Source organism: Bison bison, unplaced genomic scaffold (assembly GCF_000754665.1).
Source record: "Bison bison bison isolate TAMUID 2011002044 unplaced genomic scaffold, Bison_UMD1.0 scf7180017864320, whole genome shotgun sequence".
Taxonomy (NCBI): Eukaryota; Metazoa; Chordata; class Mammalia; order Artiodactyla; family Bovidae; genus Bison; species Bison bison.
The window spans coordinates 487,671-500,435 of NW_011494892.1; the positions used below are offsets into that span (position 1 = coordinate 487,671).

Genomic DNA, 12,765 nt, shown 5'->3' on the forward strand with positions numbered 1-12,765 from the left:
TCAGCTCAGTTTGTAGGGGAAGACCCAGTGGTGGCTTTGGAAGCTGCTTTGCAGTTTGAAGACACACGGGAATCAATGCATGCTTTCTGTGTTGGTCAGTATCTGGAGGTGAGGCTGTGTGTGTGGTGAGCAAGGTGGACATCAGTGGGGACCCTCTCTGGATATTTCTGATAAGTGGTTTTTACCCTGAAGTATTGATAGCTGGATCTTTTAGAGGAAGGGGTCATTAAATGAAAAGCAAAGATCTTTTAAGATTTTTTAAATAAGCCAATTTCCATTTATTCCTGTTAAGATTTATGATGTACTGATCTTGAAAAACTATTTTAAAATTGTTAATTTGTAAGAAATACAAACCCTGAACCACACACACAAAAAAGTTAACTGTTTATCTTTACAATTTTATTGTAATTCTATGTAGAAATTTGGAAGGACTTAACATCTTGATAGGTATTTTTTGGGAGTAGCTATTTCATAGCATAGTGTTTTAGAATAGAAATATGCCCATTCTGTATATTCATAAGCATTGGGATTTATATGTTGAGATTGGCTTTCCAGATGTGGATATAGAAGTGACAAAATGTATTAATTTATGCCTCAAGGGTAATGTTTAAAGGATCTTATGAAGGGAAAAATTAATTTTGTTTATAAGTTGTCATATGACTAGCAGCGTTTAAGATTATTTTCATTTGAACCCTTTCTGTTCTACCTTCTGTTTGACTTCCTCAGGAATTTTCTAGTTAAGTCGTTTATCATTGCTTTGGATTTGCTACCAGTAGACCTATGTGTACTGTCTGCTCTCAGTTATTAAAATCTTCTGTTATTGTGGGGCAGCCTGAGCTCGCTATTATAGGACGTAGTCTTTATTATGGCAGTATATCTTGTTTAAGGATAAAAGCTGTTGGAATTCTTGATTGAATGTTGTTAGTTAATTCTATTTTCATTTCATACTGATAATGAAATTTATCTTTCCCAGCCTGACCAAGAAGTTGTTACCATACCAGATTTGGGAAGTCTGTCTTCACCTCTTATAGACACTGAAAGGAATCTGGGCCTGCTCCTTGGATTACATGCTTCCTATTTAGCTATGAGCACACCACTGTCTCCAGTTGAGGTCGAATGCGCCAGTAAGAAAAATTTTGTTTTCTGTTAACGGATTAGCAGGTTAGTTTAGCTGGAGCTGTAAGTGCCGTTAAGGATAGTGAAGAAGAATGAGCACAGTTGTTGATGAGGAAATATAAGGATAGTGAGACTAAACCAGTTCATAGAAATAGCTGTGAGTGGCTTTCATTTGTGCGATCTGTGGCATCACAGGAAGCAAGCTGACAGGTGTGCAGGAAGGTTGAGCTTGTGTGTGGTCTCACTTCCACATCCTCTGACAGATTGGCTCAGCTCCCTGCTGCCTAGAAGTCTACATGTTGTGGACTCACGGTTCCTCAGGATGGTGTTCTGTTTGAGGATTGTGTTTTTACCAGACTCCAATCCAGTGTATTTTGAGATGGCAACATTCGTAACCACCTAGAATATTACATTTTCTCCATATCCCATATAATACATTTGAATGACTCAACATATTTATGTATTTCTCTATCTGTTTCTCCACTGATGTGCACTGTCCTGTGCACATCTCTTGAGTAATTTCTCATGGAAGTTACCATGTTAGGCACTGAGGATGTAAGCAGGTATAGAATTAGATGCACCCTGCCCTTAGCTTGGAGAAGGAAATGGCAACCCACTCCAGTATTCTTGCCTGAAGAATCCTGGGGACAGAGGCGCCTGGTGGGCTGCCGTCTATGGGGTTGCACAGAGTCAGACATGACTGAAGCAACTTAGCAGGAGCAGCAGCAGCTGCCCTTAGTTACTTCCTGTACCTAGACGTCATAAACAGGTCAGGTTGGATGGTGGTAGAAGATAAAATTGAGTCATTTATAAGTGGTTTGGGAGGTAAGGAGTGGGCGGAGGGAAAGATTTCATGGAGGTGGAACTATCGTGAAATTGGAGTCCTAGCAGACTGGGTGTGTGAGGGCAACATTGAGAAAATCAGCTTTGGGCTGGTGCATGTGGAGGGTTAGGGGAGAAAGCTAGTGGGCAAGGATTGCCATGGTGCCTACTCATCCTGCCTTCTGGACAAACCTTTGGTGCAGGTGCTGTACACTTTGCTGCCTCAGAGCATCTAAGATGGTGATCTTGTCTTCTTCTAAATCAACTAGGAACTGCAAGGTGTCAGAGTAGAGGGGAGCAGTAGGTACTGTGGGCTTGTGGTGTGGGGGTCTCTCCATTCTAGGACATCAGAAGCCACCACTGGAGCAGAGAGACAAGAGGGAGTTCTAAATGGAGAGGTTCAGGGAAGGTATGGTCACGATTGTGTTTTGGAAGAATTAATGTGGCACTTTGGAGAATGCTCTGAATACTTTAATATCTAAATTTCCAGTAAAAGAACATTGAGTCAACCCAGTTTTGATTGCTTGGGTTTTGGAGAAATACTCTGATAGTACAAGTTATTGAAAAAAAATCTGTAGTTATAAAAGCTGATTCTTTGAGGTGAACCTCAGTTTAGTCATCATAGCAGTTATATGGGTATTCCCATTGGCACTGATAGAGGACTTGCTTTTATGGTGCTTGGCCTGTGCATCACACAGGTCTCCTTTACAACATACTGGATCTCAGGTTTCCAAGCATCCATCCCTTACTTAAGTTCTTGTCTTGTATATTCAGTAGTCTCTCATTATTATTATTTGATTAATGCTCTCAGTTCAGTCGCTCAGTTGTGTCTGACTCTTTGCAACCCCATGGACTGCAGCATGCCAGGCTTCCTTGTCCATCCCCAACTCCCAGAGCTTGCTCAAACTCATGTCCATTAAGTTGGTAATGCCATCCAACCATCTCATCCTCTGTTGCCCCTTCTCCTCCTGCCTTCAGTCTCTCCCAGCATCATGGTCTTTTCCAGTGAACAAGCTCTTTGCATCAGGTAGCCAGAGTATTAGAGCTTCAGCTTCAACATCGGTCCTTCCAATAAATATTCAGAACTGATTTCCTTTAGGATTGATTGGTTTGATCTCCTTGCAGCCTAAGGGGCTCTCAAGAGTCTTCTCCAACACCACAGTTCAAAAGCATCAATTCTTTGACGCTCAGCTTTGTTTATGGTCCAACTCTTACATCCACTCATGACTACTGGAAAAGCCGTAGCTTTGACTAGATGGACCTTTGTCAACAAATTAATCACTGTCACATATTAAACTGCTTTTTAATATGCTGTCTAGGTTGGTCATAGCTTTTCTTCCAAGGAGCAAGCGTCTTATAATTTCATGGCTGCAAGTCACCATCTGTAGCGATTTTGGAGCCCCCAAAAATAGTCTGTCAGTGTTTCCATTGTTTCCCCATCTATTTGCCATGAAGTGATGGGACCAGATTCCATGATCTTCGTTATTTGAATGTTGAGTTTTAAGCCAGCTTTTTCATTCTTCTCTTTCACTTTAATCAAGAGGCTCTTTATTTCCTCTTCAGTTTCTGCCGTAAGGGTGATGTCATCTGCATATCTGAGGTTATTGATATTTCTCCTGGCAATCTTGATTCCAGCTTGTGCTTCATCTAGCCCAGCATTTTGCATGATGTATTCTGCATCTAAGTTAAATAAGCAGGGTGACAGTATGCAGCCTTGATGTACTCCTTTCCCAATTTGGAACTAGTCTTTTGATTAATGCTTTAGGGAGATGTATTACCCCGAACATGTTTTTCTCCTTGGAACCCTTCACATGTGCTGTTCTCCTGCCTATATGCTCAGTGTCTTGGTCTTCATCCAGATCACAAAAAAATTCTGTATGAGCCCTCCAAATAATGGGGTGTTTGCTTCCGCACATTCCCACCATAGACATCCCAACTGAAGTTGGGGATTACTTGTGTAAGTGGTATCTCATTTTCTTTTCCCTGTTAGAAACAGACTCAGTTTCACATGGTATCTGTGAAACTGGACAGCTCTATACTTGAACAGGTATCCAGTAAATGTTGGATCGGAACTATTATTTTGGGTTTTGATTCCATACTTAAGATGTGTTGAGTAACTGGAAGGTGTTACCTTTTTTCAGGTAGACATAGGAATTATAAGCCAATCTATATAAATATGTTAGATGAGACTTGCATATGAGTGATCCTGAATTTCACCTCCTAAATGAAGTACTTAGTTTTCTTTTTCCCCTAGTGTTTATTTCTGAATGGTGCACTCAGATTTTGTTTTAACCTTTGTATATGCACTCTCTAGAGTGGCTTCAGTCATCCATCTTCTCCGGCGGCCTGCAGACTAGCCAGATCCACTACAGCTACAATGAGGAGAAAGATGAGGACCACTGTAGCTCTCCTGGGGGCACTCCTGCCAGCAAGTCCCGGCTCTGCTCCCACAGACAGGCCCTGGGGGACCATGCCCAGGCATTCCTGCAAGCCATCGCTGACAATAACATTCAGGATCACAATGTGAAGGTGAGTGAGGCCTTCCCACACTGTGCCTTCTGTTTACCTTAGGAGTTTGACTTGTGAACAGCTTAGCACAGACTTCATTTGCATCTTATTTGGAGGGATGTTAAGAGGCTGGTTCACTTCGGTGTCCAGTGAAGTTTTAGAAGCATCGCTGATCACAAGTGCATCAGAAGTTGCAGCACTTAGAATTCATGACGATGTTGCAAGGTTGGCTTTGAAGTTACCTCCAGCTGTTTCTGTTGCAGGACTTTCTGTGTCAGATTGAAAGATACTGTAGGCAGTGCCACTTGACCACACCCATCACCTTTCCCCCTGAGCATCCTGTGGAGGAGGTTGGCCGCTTACTGTTATGTTGCCTCTTAAAACATGAAGATTTAGGTATGAATCTCAGTATTTTATCGGTACTATAGATCTTACAACTGACATATTTCACAGTCATAACTAATATTCACTTTATCTTAAATACCTTTCACAGGTCACGTGGCATTATCTTTAGTTCATGCAGGTACACTTGGTATTGAGCAAGTAAAGCATAGAACGTTGCCTAAATCAGTGGTGGATGTTTGTAGAGTTGTTTATCAAGCAAAATGCTCACTCATTAAGGTAAGTAGATTTTGATTCTCTTTCTTCTATGCTTTGTGGACAGTTGGTGGGGTATTGTTGTTAAGTTGTCCTTTCATATTTAACTTTGTAGACACATCAAGAACAGGGCCGTTCTTACAAGGAAGTCTGTGCCCCAGTCATTGAACGATTGAGGTTCCTCTTTAATGAACTGAGACCTGCAGTTTGTAATGACCTCTCTATAATGTCCAAATTTAAACTCTTAAGTTCTTTGCCCCGTTGGAAAAGGATAGCTCAGAAGATAATTCGAGAACGAAGGAAGAAGAGAGGTAAGAAGGTAAAGGGTATAGGGGGATGCTTTCACCTGTGTCCCCCTCCTGTCTGTGGTTTGAGTGAGGCTGTTGGCTGTTGCTCACCACATGGGCATTTTCACAACTGCTATAATGTTTTTATGTGTATTTATGATTAAGTATACAAATGCTGCTTATTTTACCAAGACATGAGATAATGTTGCAGCTTTGGGACTGAATGTGTTATGATTTGGTAACTAGTAAACTGATACTGAAAAATACTGTGAACTTTATTAAATTGATGGTAAAGGTGAAGTGTTTTTTAAATCAGTTGTCCCAGTAATGAGATTTAAATAATCCGGTAATGGATTTAATCTTTCCAGTGGCAATTATTCTTGCCATTCTTGTGAATAAATGTTTTTATTTGGAAATATTGAATATTCTGAAGCATGGAGGATTGTTATAATAGGAACCAAAAGAGTTACTGCTATTTTCAGGAAGCAGCTGTGTAGGGATAGGAAAAAGAGTTTTTGTATTAACCAAAGTTTGAGTGAAAATACTTAAAAAGCTTTATAATTTGGTCATTTGTGATTATAAACAAACCTACCAAGGTATCTGATTATACTCTTATGAATTATATTGATTTATGCCCAGATCAGCCTTTTAAGCAATATTAATTAGTGAGTTTTTGATGAATATTACAAACAATAATGTCATGGAAGACTATTTGTTCCTGGGCTTGAACCATAGCTTATCTGGATCCTGGAAATGCTTTGAATTAGGAAATAGGGCAAGAGCACTTCTGAGACCCCTTTAACCCAGGAGGCCAGGAGACTCAGGAGATAGGATCTCAGCTGGAAGGAGAACAGTCCCATCCCCATGTGGCTGTTGCCTCCCTGGACTCTGAGCTCACATGGTCACCTCTTAAAATGTCTTGATGTGGGTTATATATTTAATTGCAGTTTTTAAATAATTAATATTACTGGTCTTATGCTAATTTTTTGATTCACTGGTAGGGTACTATAGGACTCAGAAGAGCTATTGTACTCTTGGTTATTACTATGAAAAAGAACAGAGGAAGATTAGCAAAAATTGACACATGGAGGAAATTCCAGAGGAAACCGGGCCCAGGCTTCCTTCCAGTGTTCGCTCTAGTGAATCACAGAGTCCTGCTTGGTTCTCTCAGCAGTGACATGTGACAAAGCTATCTGTCAGGGACGCTTGCCTGAACCTTGGTGTCCAGGGTTGTTGTTGATTGTCAGTCACATGGCCACGTGGGGCTTGCATGATTGCTCTCAGCTTCCCAGACTCCATCCAGAGTAGAACAGTTGACATAAGTCACAAACTCTCTGTTCACTCTGGTTGAGGTGGTCCTATGCCTGAGGCACATTCTTCTCAGTGAGAGCATGTCCAGGTTTCAGAGCTCAATTCATAGGAGTTGGGCAAGGGCCAGTGCAGATGATACAGGCCTTTCTTGGGAATTTGCAGGGTTTGAGCAACCCAGACTTGATATGTTAGTGTTTTATTGTGTTGTCTGTTAATTATATTATAAAGTAGAAGAATTAGACTAAAAGCCTTGAAGAGTACCAAAAGTAGAGAAGCAACACCACATATTAAATTGCAAATTCAATCTCTCATTTAAAAGACTAACTTAAGGGACTTCACTGGTGGCCAGGAGGTTAAGAATCTGCCTCCCAATTCAGGGGATGCAGGTTTGATACCTGGTCAGGGAACTGAGATTCCACATGCTGTGGGGCAGCTAAGCCTGTGAGCCACAGCAGCTGAGCCCCTACATTCTAGGGCCCATGCTCCTCAAAAAGAAGCACACATACTACAACTCGTGGAAGCCTGCACGTGGCAAGAAAGCGTCCAAGAGCTGCAGTGAAGACCTAGCACAGCCAAAAAAAAAAAAGACTAAACATAGCTAAAAAACAAGATGACTAACATAGCCAAAGGCATCTAATTGATTCAGTTGTACCCCGGTGACAGAACCAATATACTAGTCCTGAGTGGGCAGAGTAGGATCTGTTGACAAATGTAGCCTGCCATTTACTGTGTACTCCCCGTGAGCTAATGCTGGGTTTTCCATTTAAGTTATTTTACAAAAAACAAAGAAGAACGTGACACATGAAAATTATATGAAGTTTAACAGCGTTCACAAACAAGTTAGCTACTTTTCATGCTGCAGCAATAGAGTATTTGCAGTAGATTGAATAGCCTGCAAAGACTAAAATATTCACTCTATTCATTCTCTGTCCCTTTATGAAAAAGTTTGTCAGCCTCTGGGCTTCTCATTCTTTAGGGCTTCTCTCCATTGTAACATTGTCACTATCTTTCTGTCCCTGACATGCAGTGGCAGGGAGTTATTACTGAATGTCATGTGAGAATAATTACGATAGTCTTTACTTTTTGTAATTTGAGCACTTGACAATGATATTTACATGTTTCTTTGAAAAGAATATTCATATCCTCTACCTTCATGCAAATTTAAACATTTCTTAATGTAAAATCATGTTTAAGGATTTTTGTAATGAATGATGTTTTTAAACATAGTTCCTAAGAAACCAGAATCTACTGAGGAAGAAGAAAAAATTGGAAATGGAGAGAGTGATTTAGAAGAAGCTTGCATTTTGCCTCACAGTCCTATAAATGTGGACAAAAGACCCATTACAATTAAATCACCCAAGGTGAAGTATTTTTTGTGATTCTAAGACTGACTATATAGAAGCACAGCACATTGGAAGGGAATCCACAAGTATTGTTGCTTTGTTTTTGAATATGAGTAGAGACTATGGTAGTTACCAACAGCATGAATAACTGCCCCAGCGATGCTTAAATGCACTTTACTTATGGTGCCCTGGTCAAATCAATAGCTGGAGAAGTGTTTTCTTTTACTCTTAGCTGTATACTGTGTCATTATTTGTTCACCATTTTACTCATTCATTCATTTATTCACTCATTCATTGAATGTATCCTTTGCTCCAAAAACTGTTAACATGGATGATAATTTAACTTTGTCAAGTTAGCCAGTTCCAAAGTACATAAGTATACAGATTACATTGATTTGTAAGACTGTTTACGACATGGTTGTTTTTATCATTGGTTCCTAAAGTTAAAATATGTTACCAATTTAAACCTAGTGGCATTTATTTATATTTTCTTTGAGTAATTGTTTTAGAGCACATCTTAATATGAATAGGGTTAACTGATGGTGAAAATGGTTTTCGTTTGTCAGGATAAGTGGCAGCCACTGTTGAGTACGGTTACAGGTGTTCACAGATACAAGTGGTTGAAGCAGAATGTTCAGGGTTTGTATCCTCAGTCTGCACTCCTCAGCACAATTGCTGAATTTGCCCTTAAAGAAGAGCCAGTGGATGTGGAAAAAATGAGAAAGTGCTTACTGAAACAGGTAAACTTGGTAAGACCATTCTTCTCTGTCTTGGATAATATGTAAACACTTAACAGTATGCATTGATTTTTTTCACAGTTGGAGAGAGCAGAAGTTCGCCTGGAAGGGATAGATACAATTTTAAAACTGGCAGCCAAAAATTTCTTACTTCCATCTGTGCAGTATGCTATGTTCTGTGGATGGCAAAGACTTATTCCAGAAGGGATTGATATAGGGTAAAACTTTATGTTTTTTCTTAGTTAAGGGAAGCTGTGACAACAGAGCATTGTTTTATTGAAGTTAAAAGTCTGCAATATTCTGAGTAAACTTCTTCATCTTTGTTTGAAGGGAACCCCTTACCGACTGTTTAAAGGATGTTGATTTGATCCCACCTTTTAATCGGATGCTGCTTGAAGTTACTTTTGGCAAGCTGTATACTTGGGCTGTTCAGAATATTCGAAATGTTTTGATAGATGCAAATACCAAATTTAAAGAACTTGGTGAGTTAAAAATCTGGTGGTTAAAAGGCTATATTAAAATTGCTATTGATGTCAATGATATCAGCATTATTTCTTAGTTTGTCTCTTAATTATATATTCTGGAAACTTTGAAATGCTAATTTTTGCTTTGAAGACTTTCATAACTTTGTACATTAGAATGATAATCTAAGCTGCTTTAAACTTTCTCATATTCTAAACTAAACTTTCAGAATTTGACAGAAGATGTAATATTGTACTATCCTAATACAAAGCTTTTGTATTTTAACATTTTCAAGTGTATCACACAGTATACCTTAAAATGTATTTTTTATTAGTACATAATTTCCTTAACAATTTAAGCATCTACAGAGAAGAGGGAGGATTGGTTTTGTGGAAGACAAGTGAAATCTCTCTCTTGTAATTGACATGAAAGGAGTGAGTCACTAGGGATATTTAGAAGAGCAGAGTTACAAGTTTTGTAGATACATGGAGACAGCTACATGTGAAGTGACGGTGGTATGATTATTGCAGAGTAATACGGAACTGCCCAATGTCCACACTCTGGATATCTGATGAAAAAGACAGACTTACTAAAAAAAATTGCTAATGCTTTCTGCTTTGTGTATGTTCTTGGATCAATGCACAAGAAATTTATTTGAGTGCCAATGCCTTTTAGGTATCCAGCCTGTCCCCTTGCAAACAATTACAAATGAGAACCCATCAGGACCAAGCCTGGGGACGACCCCACAAGCTCGCTTTCTCCTGGTAATGCTCAGTATGCTCACCCTGCAGCACGGTGCCCACAATCTGAGCCTTCTGCTGAATTCTGGCACGCTCGCTCTTACACAGACAGCACTTCGTCTCATTGGTGGGTTGGCATTGCCCTAAGTCACTTGTGAAAATTTCATTGGTTTGTCTTGATCTCTCTTTCTATAAACTTTTTTTTTTTGGTGGATAAGTATAAATAACATAAAATTTACCATTCTAAGTAATTTTATAATTCATTGTCAGTAATCATATCCACAATGTTGTGCAAGCATTAATGCTGTTGTCTATAACTGTTTATCACCTGAAATGCAAACACATGTCCATTTACCAGTGACTCCTGACTTCCCACTCCCCTAATTATTGGCAGTAGCAAATCTGCTTTCTATCTTTGTGGACTTACTTGTTTGGATATTTCATACAAATGAAATCATACAAACAAATTTCAGCCTTTTGTATCTGGCTTATTTAGCATGCATTAATATCAATACTTCATTTCTTTTTATGGCTAATAAATATTATATGAATATACTATGTTCTGTTCATCCTTTGATAGCTATTGGCTTATATCTACCTTTTGGCCATGCTAAATAGTATTGCTAGGAAATCTGTGTACAGGTTTTTATTTGCAAACTTGTTACCAGTCCCTTTGTTATATACACAGGAGTAGAATTGCAGGGTCATACGGTATTCCTATGTTCAGCTTGCTCAGAAATTGCCAGACCATTCCACAGCACTATATCATCTTACATTTTCACCCACAGTGGGCCAAGAGTTGCAGCTTCTCCATGTCCTTGCCAACGCAAGCTATTTTCTGATTTTTTTTGTTTTTAATTTAGGCTACTCAAGTTAGTGTGAAGTGATATTTCATTATGATTTGTTTTATGCTTCTCTAATACTGAGTGTTCTTTCATGGATCTCAGCCTTGTGGTGAAGGGTCTTGCATAACTCAGTGAAGTGATGAGCCATGCTGGGCAGGGCCACCCAGAATGTCACAGTGAAGAGTACTGACAGACTGTGGTCCACTGGAGGAGGGAATAGCAAACCACTGCAGTGTTCTTGCCTGGAGAACCCCATGGACAGTATGAAAAGGCAAAAAAATAAGATAGCAGAAGATGAGCTCCCCAGGTTGGAAGGTATCCAGTATGCTACTGGGGAAGAGAGGAGAGCAGTTACTAATAGCTCCAGAAAGAATGAAGTGGCTAGGGAGAAGTGAAAACAATGCTCAGGTATGGAGTGTCTGGTGGTGAAAGTAAAGTCAATACTGTAAAGAACAGTATTGCATAGGAACCTGAAATGTTAGGTCCTTGAATCATGGTAAGATGGACGTGGTGAAGCAGGAGATAGCAAGAATGAACATTGACATCTTAGCAATCAGTGAGCTAAAATGGATGGGAATGGGTGAATTTAATTCAAATGAGCATTATGTCTACTATTGTGGCCAAGAATCCCTTAAAAGAAATGAAGTAGCCTTCACAGAAGGCTATGAAAGAGCCTGAAATGCAGTGTTTGGGTGCAATCTAAAAAAGACAGAATGATCTTGATACATTTCCAAGGCAAACCTTTCAGCATCATAGTAATAATCCAAGTCTATGCCCCAACCACTGAGGCTGAAGAAGCTGAAGTTGACCAGTTTTGTGAAGACCTGTGGTGTTGGAGAAGACTCTTGAGAGCCCCTTGGACTGCAAGGAGATCCAACCAGTCCATCCTAAAGGAGATCAGTCCTGGGTGTTCATTGGAAGGACTGATGTGGAAGCTAAAACTCCAATACTTTGGCCATCTGATGTGAAGACCCTGATGCTGGGAGGGATTGGGGGCAGGAGGAGAAGGTGACGACAGAGGATGAGATGGTTGGATGGCATCACCGACTCGATGGACATGAGTTTAAGTGAACTCTGGGAGTTGGTGATGGACAGGGAGGCCTGGCGTGCTGTGATTCATGGGGTCACAAAGAGTCAGACATGACTGCGCGACTGAACTGAGCTGATGACGCATTCTTGAACTCACACCAAAAAGTGATGTCCATAGGGGATTGGAATGCAAAAATGGGAAGTGAAAATATACTCAGAATGACAGGCAAATATGGGGTTGGAGTTTTGTCAAGAGAACACACTGGTCATAGCAAACACCCTTTCCCCAACAAACCCAAGAGACAACTCCACACATGGACGTCATCAGATGGTCAATACTGAAATCAGATTAATTATGTTCTTTGTAGCCAAAGATGGAAAAGCTCTATATAGTCAGTAAAAACAAGACCTAGAGCTGACTGTGGCTCAGATCATGAGCTCCATGTAGCAAAATTCAGGCTTAAATTGAAGAAAGTAGGGAAAACCACTAGACCATTCAGTTATAACCTAAATCAAATCCCTTAATGATTGTATGGTGGTGATGACAAATAGATTCAAGGGATTAGATCTGGTAGACAGAGTGCCTGAAGAACTATGAACAGAGCTACATAACATTGTACAGGAGGCAGTGACCAAAACCATCTCAAAGAAAAAGACATGCAGAAGGCAAAGTGGTTGTCTGAGGAGGCGTTACAAATAGCTGTGAAAAGAAGTGAAAGGCAAGGGAGAAAGGGAAAGATATATCCAACTGAATGCAGAGTTCCACAGACTGGCAACGCCTTATTAAATGAACAGTGCAAAGAAATGGAGGAAAGCAACAGAATGGGAAAAGACAAGAGATCTCTTCCAGAAAGTTGGAGATATATTATCAAGGGAACATTTCATACAAGGATGGGTATGATAAAGGACAGAAAGGACACCCACTTAACAGAAGGAGAAGAGACTGGAAAGAAGAGGTGGCGTGAATA

At 40.0% G+C, this 12,765-nt stretch overlaps 1 protein-coding gene across 6 annotated transcripts in view; it reads left to right on the forward strand.

Annotated features, from left to right (window-relative positions):
* LOC104997998 (E3 ubiquitin-protein ligase HERC2) overlaps positions 1-12,765 on the forward strand; it is a 236,357-nt gene that overhangs the window by 98,167 nt on the left and 125,425 nt on the right. For all 6 annotated transcript variants that reach the window (XM_010852986.1, XM_010852983.1, XM_010852982.1 and 3 more), the window contains 11 exons: positions 5-108; positions 974-1,124; positions 4,253-4,467; positions 4,710-4,842; positions 4,940-5,067; positions 5,159-5,354; positions 7,869-8,002; positions 8,551-8,724; positions 8,803-8,939; positions 9,052-9,203; positions 9,859-10,050. In XM_010852986.1, the coding sequence (XP_010851288.1) occupies positions 5-108; positions 974-1,124; positions 4,253-4,467; positions 4,710-4,842; positions 4,940-5,067; positions 5,159-5,354; positions 7,869-8,002; positions 8,551-8,724; positions 8,803-8,939; positions 9,052-9,203; positions 9,859-10,050 (1,716 nt within the window). The remainder of the gene's footprint in view (positions 1-4; positions 109-973; positions 1,125-4,252; positions 4,468-4,709; positions 4,843-4,939; positions 5,068-5,158; positions 5,355-7,868; positions 8,003-8,550; positions 8,725-8,802; positions 8,940-9,051; positions 9,204-9,858; positions 10,051-12,765) is intronic.